Source organism: Girardinichthys multiradiatus, chromosome 17, assembly GCF_021462225.1.
Source record: "Girardinichthys multiradiatus isolate DD_20200921_A chromosome 17, DD_fGirMul_XY1, whole genome shotgun sequence".
NCBI classification, from domain to species: Eukaryota; Metazoa; Chordata; class Actinopteri; order Cyprinodontiformes; family Goodeidae; genus Girardinichthys; species Girardinichthys multiradiatus.
In genome coordinates this window covers 30310016-30322931 of record NC_061809.1, presented here as the reverse complement: position 1 = coordinate 30322931, position 12916 = coordinate 30310016, and the positions used below count along the sequence as shown (strand labels likewise).

The window sequence follows — 12916 nt, the reverse complement described above, 5'->3', positions numbered from 1 at the left end:
AACTGAGCAGTAGAACTAACGTAGCAGAACATTATTTCAAACCAAACGCTAAGAAACCTGAGGACTGCAGGTCGCGGTTCTGCTGAAGCCTTTATAACACTGGGATCTGGAGCTAGTCAGTAATATGGATCAGAACTGAACAGGTTGTCCTTGGTTCATATTCCACCAGCAGGTAGTCCCTTCCCTTGGAATGTGCTGCTGGTCTGGACTCATCAGAGCAACAGACCTGCTGTTCAGAATCCAAACTGTTTCTGTTAGGTTTTTCATTGATTTCATTGGGGTCATGGATAATCTGACCACCCAGGCTCTTAGAACCGGGTCTTGTTGATCCAGCCATGGTCCTCCATGATCCTGTCTCCAGGTTTCTGGTTTTCATTCTTTACATGACTTCTGGTAAATTCTGACCCATACAGACTGGACTCAGCCCACAAAGGTCCATCTGAAGAGATGCTCTGATCCATAATGTCCAAATCTTTTGACAGGGGCCACCAGAACACATTCATCGATAATCCTCCCATTTACTTGTCTCTGGTCATAATGTTGTGGTTGATTCCAGGGTATATGGCAGCTGAGTTGATGGTAACATGTCAGCCAGGACGTCCCACACCTGACATCATGACAACAGCTGAAAACATCGCTCCTCAGAACTTCCTGCATATGTTTTAGATGGTCCAACTGACAGTGGTTAGAAGTCCTTAAACAGCATGGATCTGCAGAGCTGTTTCTGACTTATGACCTCATGTTAGTCAGTAAAACCATCTTAGCCCTGTTCCTGGTCTGAGGTCCCCTACAGCTTATCCAGTAAACTCAACTCTGTCCGAGTCATTGTTTTTTCCTGTTCACAGGATGTAAACACAACCCGGTACCACGTGGTTCTGGCGGAGCGCCTGTTAAAGACCGACCTTCAGCCTGGAGGATACAAGGAGACCCTCCTTGGATTTCGCTTTCAGCTTGGGATCTACCCCCGAGACGGAAAGGTTTGATCTCACCACCTAACACACAAATGTCTCAGTCCAACCCACGCTGATGTCATGTCAATGGTTTCTGCACACCTAATGATTCAGTGGTCAGAGTTAAGTGGCTTAATAAGTAGAAATATTCCTCTAAAAAGCCGCTAGGAATAAAGACACCAACGAAACACAGTGGAAAAGCAGCCAAAATCCCGTTGATCCAGAAACCGTATCTTTACAGACGCTGTTTAAAAGGTCCGTAATCTGCTGTGTCCAGAAATCTGCTCAGAGTCAGAAATCAGTTCAGAGACACAGTTCTAAAAAGAATAGGGGATCTGTTCAGAGCCTGAATCTGTTTAGTATCACAGAACGGTCCGGTACAAAGACAGAGCTAGAGCCATCCTTCAGAAACGGAACCAGGAGAATTTGAGTCATCCGTTTCTTTGTGTTCTTCCTCCAGCTGTTTGTGAACGACGCTCAGATAAACTCATCCAACCTGCTGTGCGGTAAAGGAGTGATTCATGGTCTGTCAGCTGTGCTGCACATCAATAGAAATCGCTGCGACAAACTCACATTTAACAAAGTTAAGGTAAAATCTAGACACACCAACACATCACCAGACAACAAAGTCTGCTGAAAGTTATCATGACTCTGACTTTAAACTGATTATTAACTTCTTTGTTCTCACAGGGGCCTTGTGGACACTGTTTTTTACCCAAAAGCCAAAAATGTCCCAGTGGCACCACTCCTGATGTAAGACTTTTCTCTTTTAGTCAGAACTGATGTCACTGCCCCGTGTTTTAATATTTTATTTAAGAGGGTTCACAATGATAGGACCATACAAAGGTGCGCACACATTTTAAGAACAGGTTCAGGGAGTTACTCCCCAACAGGTAATGGCACAACTGGTACGTTCCTCAAAATGTTCTTCTACAGATTCCTCACCAACAACCAAGGCCAGGCGCTCTAAGGATGAGAGGAAAGATGTGATTTCTGTTCTTGAGCTAAAATTAAAAGCATATTTAGCTGAGAGCGCATGAAAGGTCAACATGCTTGCAGATGATGTTTTATATTTTAGTCATTTTAAGAGGTTAGAAGTCATCACCTTAAACCAACTCTTTTAACCAATGTGTAAATGGGCCTCATGTGGATTCGCTCCAGCTGGATGGGAACCAAGTGAGCTAATTGAATTGGACCCATTTAGCCTGATAATACGACCTTAAGTATGTCGTAGCTGGATCTCAAATTGATATTAGTCCAAATTTCACCAACATCTAAAAACTTAATGCAACCAGCAGAAGCTCCCATCTGGGCTCGTTGGCTGGGATGCAAAACGCAGATACAGTTAGTACAGTTTGAGTATGAACAAACTAACACTTACAGGTGAGTTGTGGTTGCTAATGTCTGCAGAAATCAACCAGGATGAAGAAGTGCTGGTTTAGAGAAGTCATTGAAGGAGGATTCCATTTGACCTCTGGCTGCGTAGCAACCTGCATCCAGAAGACCTATGTATGTCCCTGCAGGTTCCAGGAAGAAAACATTCACCACATGAATGAACCACAGAAGTCTTAAATATGTATTCTTCTGTATTTGCAGGAACTCAGATGCTGTGAAGGGTTTTTCGGGGAGCACTGTGAGCCTTGTCCAGGTCCCAAGGGGCAAGCCTGCTTCGGTAATGGCCTGTGTTTAGATGGGGTGAGTGGCACTGGAACCTGTAGGTGTAACAAAGAGTTCAACGGGACTGCATGTGAAACGTGTCAGAGCGGAAAATACGGAGTTCACTGTGATCAAGGTTGGTAAAGGTCATGAAACTAAAACTCAGAGCTCGCTTGATCATCTAACGCTGGTCTCATGCAGAGTGTCAGTGTACGAACGGACGCTGTAACGAGGGACTGAACGGAGACGGGACCTGCGAGTGTGATGTCGGCTGGAGAGGCGTTTACTGTGATGAAAGTAGGACAACAAAAAATAAAGATCTGCTTGTAATCTGCCTCAACATTATGCACAAAATACTATATGGTTTTCCTCTTATCATATTTTCAAGTTCTCCTCAAAATTTCTGTGAAATTTTACTAACATGGGAACAAAACATCCAAATGATCTTTATTTTAGTAATTCAGGTGTGATTTGGTGTTTTTACTAAACCAATATAATGTTTTAAATCTGTCCTTCCTGCCGAGTTCAAGGTTTGGATTGATCATCGTTCTTTCACCTGCTGAATCCCATGATCTGTTCTGGAGGTCTGGATTAAGTCTCAGTGTCTTCACATGAAGACTTGCTGTGAAAGACCAGTCAGCACCTTTGCAGGTGGCTGAGGCTCCACGGGACTCTTAGATGTATTGGGCTGATTGGATGTAGAAAGTACCACACGTCCAGCAGTAGGAAGGGTTTTACAGTACACAGAGTCCTGGTCGTGGGATCACAGGGAGTTGATCTGGAGCATCAGGAATCCCATGATGCTTTGAGCAAACTGAATCCAAGCTTAGGTAGCTGATGGCCATTGACCAGGAGGCAACTGGAAGGCCTGGATCAGGGCTTTAAACTATGGGTGGAGGTCAAGCACTGGGCCACAGGATGTCACAGCTTGACCCGTGCTTTGGGGGGGTCACAGCAAATCAGGTTCTTATCCTGCCAATATGAGATGTACTCCAAACACCACCAGGAACTTCTGCTGTTGTGGATCAGCTGAGACTCCCATGGTCCCCTTGTGACATGGTAGTGAAACTCTGGGGCTCATCCTTCGCTCCTTTCCAAACATTCTGGTAAAGCACAGCTGTTGTTGGGATCACGACCAGGTTCTTGAATGAAAAACAGAGTCCACATAGTTATTCACAGCTGAGGGGCTCCTTCAGAGGCTCTGTGCAGGAAAGATACGAGGTCAAAAACACAAGAAGGAGAGAGACAGAGCCAAACACAGAAACAATGAGCCAGGTGTAGAACCTGTAAGAGTTTTAAACCAAGTCTTAATTAAAGGTAAACCATAGTTAGGGTATATTCACCCTGGATGGGCTGCCTTGGAACGTATTCTGCTCTACACTGACCTGTAGAAGATGCTATGTTGTGGTTCTTCACTGTGTCTCACCAGCTCTGTTGTGTTGGTCTAATTGCAGAAATTGAATCAAAAGCTGATGAACTGTGTGGCTCAGTGAAATGTCATAGCAGTGCAAAGTAAGTCAACACTTTCCTGAAGGACTCCGATTGTACCTCTTCATCTTCTAACCTACTCTTCTTCATATGCATCCCCAATCCTGATCTTCAGCTGTGTGGTCCAGTCATCTGGATCTCAATGTCTCTGTGCTGCTGGATTTGAAGGAAATGGAACATTCTGTAAAGGTAAGAACCACAACCAGACACTCCTCATCTGCTGACTGCTTGGGAATAATGTGTCTGATCATGATGTTTGCAGCTGTAGACCCGTGTCTGGTGAGTAACGGCGGCTGCAGTCTGTATGCGGTTTGCAAAAGGACCCGACCCGGCCGCAGACACTGCATCTGTAAGAGCGGCTATGCTGGAGATGGGTTTGTCTGTGTGGGTAGGTTCTCCTGTTTACTTCCTTACTGCTACTGAAGCACCAGGATACATGTTCTTCTGTCTGCAACTTTAGACTGAACACGTTTAAATCTGACATTCAACTGGATTCATAAAAACCAAAGCTCCTCTTCAGGAAAGGGAGAAGGTTTTAAAGGTTCTCAATGAGTGGCTTTTAAGGTCTTTGGGGGGTCCTGATCTTTAAAGTTGTAGATGTTCATAGGAATATTATATGGTCTTTTAAGGAGTTTAAAGGTATTTGTAGAAGGTTTATAGGCCTTGGATTGAATAAAAGCTTCTTCAAAGACCTCAGAGCATAAAGCTCAAGGTTTTGGAGAACTGCCAGGAGATATTTAAAGGTATTGGAAATTCCTACTATCCCTGAAGAGATCTCACACTGCAGGCAACTGTGACCCAAATCCGACTTCTTTGCCCATATGGGACCCATAGCCGACCTTTTCATGGCAATCAGAACAGCCAAATTCCAATCTTGTCCCCTCCAAAAACATCCGAACTGTGTGTTACTAAATCAGATACGTATCCGATGGTTTTCCACAGTCTGAAATATATTGGCGATATATTTACAGTTTGCTTTATGCAAAGTTTTTGGGGGGGTTCCACTAATCCTTAAATCTGAAGATGTCCTTAAAGATGCTTACAGATGGGTACATATGGAGGGTTAATGAGTTCAAGTATGAAGCAGTTCTTAGATAAGTCTCAGAGACAAAGGGTCATTTTGTAAATTAGGAAGTCTTTGTGATTTCATGATGCTTGAAGCTGTTGTTGCTAAGAATGTTTTGATGGTTTTTAAAATAGTTCATAGGTATCTTAGAGTTTCATCTTGAAGGGGATTTAGTGGCGCTTCTTGCAGGATTGCTTCCCTGGGCAATCCCCTCAACCTGTCAAAATGCAGGAAATCGTCTAAATTTCTGGGTGGGATAAAATGCACGGCACTCCAACATAAAGCATGTTCAATAGTCTCCCTATTCTCAGGAGAAAGTAGAGGTTTGTTGCTACTGAACAGAATAAAGGCTTACTGTATCTATCAGGTCTAGGTATGTGGCATAGGGTTTAGAAGTACAATTAATAAATTCATCAGTCAGTCATTTTCTATACCCGCTTCCTCCATAGTGGGTCGAGGGAAGGTGATGCTGATCTCCAGCTGTCCATGGGCGAGAGGCGGGTTCAACCTGTACAGAACGCCAGTCCATCGCAGGGCAACACAGACACCATTAGTAAATTAGTAGATTTTAATGTCTCAGAGATATTCTAACATCTAAATACAGGTATTGGTCTCAAAGGGTCTTCACAAAGTTGAAGATTTCCACCAGAAGGTGTAAAGGTTGGAAATCCTGTTTAAACTAAACTAGTTTTCAGCTAACAAGCTGAATTGTCTGTGAGGACAAATGTTTGTGTAGTTACTGGATGAGGAGGTGATGTTTTCATCTCCACAGAGATAAATCCATGTATTGAGGGAAATGGAGGATGCCCTGCTAACGCAGACTGTATCCATGTTGGACCAAACAAAGTAAGGGCTTTTGTCTTTAGTGTTGATGTAGAGACAAACTTTAGACAGTAACACAGGTACTGGTTTCAGAATTAATGTTTTGTACCTCGGCAGACTTCCTGCGTCTGCATTAAAGGTTACTCAGGCGATGGGCAGAAATGCAGCATGGTCAACTTGTGTAAAAAGGTGAGTTTGGCTAAAACCACCAGAAGGTTGTCAGTGACCAGTTTGTTGATCACTGGTTTTGTTTCCTTTCCCCATATAGAAATCCTGTTTTTGTTATAATGAGATGACTTTAACAACTTTTAGCTTTTCAATCAACCAGTTTACACATTGATACATCGGTAATACATTCCCCAAAAGTCCGAATGAGTAACATGCTGCTGATGTTCTTCAGGGAAACAGCGGCTGCCACCTGTTTGCCCAGTGCAACATGACAGGACCTGGTGTCCGATCCTGCACATGCGCTGAAAACTATGTTGGAGATGGTTTCAAGTGCAAAAGCACCGTTGACAAGGTGAGCTTCTGGAGCATAGCCCCTCACTGAGCTGCGTCTCCACGTGTCTTTAATCAGTCATCCACTGGCTTTTCACAGGAGCTGAGGAATATGGGGTCTGCCCAATTTTACTTCAGTCTGATGGTAAGCAACCAGATATTTCACTCTGTTGCCCCCTGCACGCCGAATGTCATTAACTGAAGTGAACTCTGGTTTCAGATTATGGACATTACCCTTAAAGGTCGTGGTCCATTCACAGTCTTTGTTCCGAGCACTCGGGCCACCAAAAACACCAGCTTAATTAGAGTGAGTCATTCGGAGGTTCATTAAACGGTTCCAGATGAGGAGCTGTGAGAACTTCCGGAGATCAGTAGTTCCTCAATGATTGCAGTTGTTCAGCTGCTTGGTTTTATTCTTTGTTTGTTTCATTTCAGGTGGAATCTTCTTTAAGCAATAAAGAGACGTTCGCCAACCTGCTGCGCAACCACATCGTCATGTGTCACACTCTGCTGCCTGACGACCTGAACCAGCCCAGAAACCTGACCTCTCTGTCTGGACTCGTACTCACTACCAGCTCTACACAGGTGAACAATCAGAGAACTGTGTGTTACGGTTTGAATAACAAACTCCTGTAGACATAGGTACACCACCTGAAAAGAACTTCCTGTACCAGAATAGATGCACCTGCTCCAAGAACTGAACTAACACGTGTGAACTACAGTTTCTCTCCTACAGCTGCTGACAGGAAACAGAGTCTAGAAATATGCCCACCAGACTTCTGAATGCTCTTTGTAACATTCTCCACCTGGATACCAAAGCCATGTGTTAGGAATTTCTTTAGTTAACTATAAGTACAGATAAACGTGAACTCTCATGTCTGTGTTTATCATATTTTCAGGGAGCAATCACCATCAACGAGGCGAATGTGACCAAAAGCGACGACATCAGTGTTAACGGCATCATCCATGAAATTGACACCGTGCTGTTTCTACCCAACATTAACAGAAACAACATCTGGTTAATCCCTGTCAGTGCACGTCATTTCTGCAGTCTGGAATGTGACATTCCAACCTGATTAGTGCCTGGATCATTTACATGAAGCTTGGTCGGTCAGTTACCTTCTGAACTCATGTTTTTCTGCAGGACCCAACAAAGCTGAATCTGACAGACGTGGCTGAAAGACATGGTTATAAAATATTCTACAAACTGCTGAAGGTAAAGCTGCCGCAGACCTCCATGTCAATGATTTTCCAGAGAGACCACAGTCCATCTGCAGGGTCACCAAGGGTTCAAACATGCAGATTAAACACTCCACTGTTGCCTGTTGCCCTAAAACAAGTCAAACTTTATTTGTTGGCATTCAACAACGTATAATCGTCTGTGTCACGATGTCTTGCAGGACCATTGCTTGGATTTGATCCATAGCTCTTTTGCCTGGAGATCTGATGGTTTCAGATGTCCACCTAACTTCATCTCCTATCCTGTGTTTCAGGACACAGGTGTGATGGACCTCATAAATGATGCGATTAACCAGCCAGTGACCATCTTCATGCCATCTGATGATGCCATGGCCTCTCTGCCACAACAACAGAAGGACTTCCTGTTCCACCAACATAATCGACCACAGCTACTGGAGTACCTGAAGTACCACATCATGATGAGCCAGAAGGTGAGAGGGAACAGAGAGAAGCTTGTAGAAGGGTCCATGGTAGCATCCATGTCACCCTTGTTGTTCTGAAGATGGTAACTTTAGGGAGAATGGACAATAGATACCACTGCACATGTATAAACTGTATGAGAAGTTTTCTTTCTGCAAAGATTGTACCTTCAGTCTGTAGTTTGTTCACCTTGTTTTCTTTAATCTCAGGTTTATGCAGAAGAATTGATCTATCTGGAGTCTGGTCGGACTCTGCATGGTTCAGCTCTCTCATTCTCCTGCGGTGGTTTGGACAAAATTGTAAGTGCAGCAGAAAAAGGGAACCAAGGAAGAAGAGATGAGATTGGGCTCTGAGTCTGTGATTGTTCTTGTTGATCAGGGAGAAATCTACGTTAATGACGGATCATGTCGGATCATCCAGAGGCATCTTGTCTTCAAAGCTGGGATCGCGTATGGAATAGACTGCCTACTGATCCCTCCCAGCCTCGGAGGGCGCTGTGATGAACAGACGTTTTTAGATCTGAAGGTAAGTCCTTGATTTGTCCTACCTTCTAAAAGTCTCCTGGTTTCATTAGAAAGAGCATTCTGAAGGATGACTGTTATTTAAGGAAAGCTGACACAATAGGTGTTTGCTCTCCAACTGACCCAGATTGGTTATATGTCCATGTGGCTCAGAGGTCAATCAGTCCTGACCTCCATTGAACCAGTGTGTTCCACTCCAACTTCTCCATCACCATGGGCAGGAGCAGAGAGCTGCCCAGACATCAGGGACAAGATGGACTTGGATCAAGCTGGAATGATCCAAGGACATCAGCAAGGAGTCTGGTGGGAAGGGGACAGCCGTGATTATTGGGACATGGAAGAAAAACAGGGAACATTAACCACTCAGTCTGGAGCTCCATGGCAGATCGTTCCTTATGGGCTGACGATAAGAACAAGAAAGGTGTTGGATGAGCGAGGAGCTGCACAGGAGCAGCCTGCTAATGATCTGAAGGTAGCTGGCATCCCTGTCATCATCATTAGTAACCCTCTACGCTGCAATGCAGTAAAACCTTGCATCCCCGTTTTAGAAGCAAGGCGTTCAGGCACACCTGGAGGTCATCAGAGTTCCTCAGCCCTGAGCTCTTGAAGGCCCACCGTCCTTCATGTTTTAGACGTGTCTCTGCTCCAGCATCCTCTCCTCAGCCATGGAGTGCTGCAGAAGCCTGCACCCATGTTCTGAGGTGTGGGTGGTGTCACGCTTTGGACTTCAACAGCCTGGAACCCCTAAAGCATGATCAGCACCGAAACGACCTTTTGGGTCAGAGATGAAACAAGAGAAGTTCTGTGTGATCGCTTTGGACTTTTAGTGTGGTTGTTCACACTGAAACAGGAGCTTTAAGGTCCAGTCATGGTTCTGGTTGGTGTTTAAAGATTCTGAAACTGAAATGAGTCTAATGACCCTTTCTGGACCTGGTCCCCTGTAGATTAGATGGTTAGATGTTGTGTTTGAGACAAAGCTCTCCCACCTGGTTTGTTTATGTGAAGAATCAGAAAGCAGAAATAATAAATCTTTGTGTTGCTGTGGATGAAGATGTTTATTTTTCCTTCTAGATGAACTGTGGTCAATGCACAGCATCTCTCTGCCCCAGAAGAACCATACAAAAGGTCCGATTCTGTCCCTGTAGACTCTGAATGTGTTGATAGGAAGGAGGCGCATTTCTCATCAGATGTTTCTTTGTGTTCAGGAGGTCACGAATTGTGATCTTCCAACTTTGTTCATCAGTAGAAACTCTGGTTGTCGACCCATCTGTACCGTCAACATCTGGCATCCAAAGTGTTGTTCTGGTTTCTATGGAAGAGACTGTTTGGGTGAGAGGTCAAACCGTTTAGTTTTATGAGACTGATTTTAGCCACACGTTATTTAGCTCTACAGCTCTAAACTGACTTGAGGTCTGATGGAGACACCATGAATATTTAACTCCTGTCTGCAGTCTGTCCCGGAGGAGCCCACTCTCCCTGCAACAACCATGGTAAATGCGACGACGGCCAGCTTGGTAATGGTACCTGTACCTGCGATGCTGGTTTTGGGGGCACGGCCTGTGAGATGTGCAGGAACGGGTTCTACAGTCCCAGCTGTAAAGGTGAGCACCAGGGTGGGTGTCCTCTAACGTTTCCAAGTCTCCATGTTTCATCGTCCTGACTTTATGTTTCAGCCTGTAACTGCTCGGCTCACGGGTCATGTGACGATGGACTCCGGGGCACAGGTTTGTGTTTCTGTGAGGAAGGATGGACCGGAGAACGATGTGATGTTCAGCAAAGTAAGTTTGGTTTTTACAGAATTTTAAACTGATCCAAAGTAAGGAACTCTGTGGAGTCTTTGGGTCCTATGAGTAACAGTCCCTGTTTTCCATTCCTGCAGTCCAGGCTGCAACACATTTCAGAAGTGGACGGTTTAGGATTAATAAAAAGAATGATAATAAAGTTAATTTGGTCTGAAAGCAGATTCCATGAGTCTCTGAGGAGCAAAGATGTTTAGGTGATCGCCAGAACAACAAATCTGAGAAAGAAAATCCCTAAACTGATACCAAGTTCCTCAGAGAAAGATTGGTTGGGACAGAGCAGAATATCCTGAAACCAACCAAGGAATCTGGAGGAATTTTAGGAAGCAGCCTTAGCTGGTCGGGGTGATCCACATGGAGCAGAGATTACTTTGGAGAACCTTTGTTCTGCTCTACAATACAGAGTCACATTTACAAATGAAGCCTGATGTGAACCTCAGAGGAGGAGTCACTTCTCTGTGATGGACCATCACACTGTGTTGGAAGAAATGGAGCAAAGAAAAGGAGTGACCAAGGCTGTTATTGGGAATAAGTCCAATACCAAAGTAGGACCTGAAATGTTTCATAATTTGGTGTCTTCAGTTCCAGAACATCTGCGAGAATAAATGAAAACATTATGTAGTGGGAAGAAGTTCCTTGTTTCTGGAATGTGCTTCAGTGTGAAATGCAGTAATGGAGGGAAGACAACTGATGAAATGTAGCTAAGAGATGAACAGGGAATGTCAGGAGGACAACGTCCGCTGCTCCGATCTGCAGACCACTCGTCTGCTTCTCAGCTGAATGCTGGAGCACATGCCCGATGAGGACTAACAGCGTCTCTCTATGCTCCAGCTGAGGTGTTCCAGTGCTCTCCACCCTGCTCTCCAAAGGCCATCTGTCAGGAAAACAACAGTTGCGTCTGTCGACCGTTTCATGTTGGTGACGGACTCACCTGCACAGGTAAACACACCTTGGTTTTCCTGTAGGAAGTGCCCGGTTCCCACATTCTACTGCCCTGCCATGATGCTGTCTCTCCATCTCCACAGTGGTGGACATATGTAAGATCTGGAATGGTGGTTGTGCCAGAGAAGCTAAATGTTCTCAGAGAGGAGAGAAGGTGAGCTGCCTGTGTCCTCAGGGCCACTCTGGAGACGGCTTCACCTGTCTACCCATGGACCCCTGTGCCAGCGGGGACAACGGCGGCTGCCACGAACACGCCACCTGCACCATGGTGGCTCCGGTGAGGAACCAAGCAGCACTCGCTTTAACTGTCATTCTCAGATGTGTCATGTGTGCTAAAGAGTAAAGTATGTAAACAGGGGAAGAAAAAGTGCACCTGTAAGGACAACTACATCGGAGATGGAGTTACCTGTGATCTCAAGCAGCTGCCAATCAGCCGCTGTCTCCAGGACAATGGACAGTGCCACCCAGATGCTAAATGTACCGACCTCCACTTTGAAGGTACGTCCATTCAGAAAATGGGCCCAGATTCTGAATTAGCATGGGAACAAAATAATCAATCACATTAAGGAATCACATGTTCCTGAATCATGAATTAGACTCTAGACCAGCTGTGTCCACAGTCAGTCCTCAAGGGCCGGTGTCCTGCATGTTTGAGGTGTTGTCCTGGTTCAACACAACTGAAGTTAACAAGGGACTAATTAATAGGCCTCTGAGGACCTTGATGACAAACTAAGGAGGTTAATCAGTCATTTGAATCAAATGTGTTGGAACAGGGACAACCCTAAAACATGCAAGACACCAGCCCTGCTCTAGACTGAAATCTAGATGCTGATCCTGTTTGTGTACAGATGCAACGCTTGGCGTGTTTCATTACCGATCAGTTAAAGGTCAGTACAAACTAAACTACACAGAGGCTCAGCAGGACTGCAGGGCAAAAGGAGGCAGCCTGGCTACATACGCTCAGCTCTCCTACGCTCAACAGGTCAGTGAACTCAACACAGCCAGATCCAGATTTCATCTGCTGGACGCCGTTTTTCTGACTTAATCTGCTGGTTGGGTTTATCTGTGAAGGGTGGATTGAACATGTGTGCATCTGGCTGGTTGGACCGGGCCCGGGTCGCCTACCCCACCACCCACTCCAACCCCAACTGTGGCTTCGGACACGTTGGCATCGTGGACTACGGCACCCGGAAAAACCTCAGTGAGACCTGGGATGCCTTCTGCTACAGGATGATGGGTAAGAGGAAAACATTCTGTAAGGTGAAGTCAGTGATCAGCCATAACATTAAAACCACTGACCGGTTTGATAACAAAACGTGATCATCTGAACAGGATGGTACCTTCTTTCATTGACACACTTCTCCACAACTGCAGCTCTGTAGTAAGGTCCTAGTCTGTAGGGTTCTGGAGCTGCCCAAAGCTGTCCAAGAGAGGAAAACTGGTGAACTAGAGACTATATCTGGGGAGGATGGCACACACTGTTCTGATCCAATAGCAGGGCTGCTCTCGATCAAA

At 45.2% G+C, this 12916-nt stretch overlaps 1 protein-coding gene across 2 annotated transcripts in view; it reads left to right on the top strand.

Moving 5' to 3' along the window:
• The window catches only part of stab2 (stabilin 2), a 44838-nt gene that overhangs the window by 26413 nt on the left and 5509 nt on the right, over window positions 1-12916 (top strand). For both annotated transcript variants that reach the window (XM_047389503.1, XM_047389502.1), the window contains 29 exons: window positions 846-977; window positions 1411-1539; window positions 1641-1703; window positions 2361-2459; window positions 2547-2742; window positions 2808-2903; window positions 4061-4118; window positions 4210-4283; window positions 4357-4482; window positions 5933-6006; window positions 6100-6171; window positions 6383-6502; window positions 6581-6625; window positions 6701-6787; window positions 6916-7065; window positions 7380-7508; window positions 7625-7696; window positions 7974-8150; window positions 8349-8438; window positions 8518-8664; window positions 9732-9785; window positions 9866-9989; window positions 10112-10261; window positions 10334-10438; window positions 11291-11398; window positions 11485-11678; window positions 11758-11899; window positions 12250-12383; window positions 12473-12638. In XM_047389503.1, coding sequence (XP_047245459.1) covers window positions 846-977; window positions 1411-1539; window positions 1641-1703; window positions 2361-2459; window positions 2547-2742; window positions 2808-2903; window positions 4061-4118; window positions 4210-4283; window positions 4357-4482; window positions 5933-6006; window positions 6100-6171; window positions 6383-6502; window positions 6581-6625; window positions 6701-6787; window positions 6916-7065; window positions 7380-7508; window positions 7625-7696; window positions 7974-8150; window positions 8349-8438; window positions 8518-8664; window positions 9732-9785; window positions 9866-9989; window positions 10112-10261; window positions 10334-10438; window positions 11291-11398; window positions 11485-11678; window positions 11758-11899; window positions 12250-12383; window positions 12473-12638 — 3313 coding nt within the window. The remainder of the gene's footprint in view (window positions 1-845; window positions 978-1410; window positions 1540-1640; window positions 1704-2360; window positions 2460-2546; window positions 2743-2807; window positions 2904-4060; window positions 4119-4209; window positions 4284-4356; window positions 4483-5932; window positions 6007-6099; window positions 6172-6382; window positions 6503-6580; window positions 6626-6700; window positions 6788-6915; window positions 7066-7379; window positions 7509-7624; window positions 7697-7973; window positions 8151-8348; window positions 8439-8517; window positions 8665-9731; window positions 9786-9865; window positions 9990-10111; window positions 10262-10333; window positions 10439-11290; window positions 11399-11484; window positions 11679-11757; window positions 11900-12249; window positions 12384-12472; window positions 12639-12916) is intronic.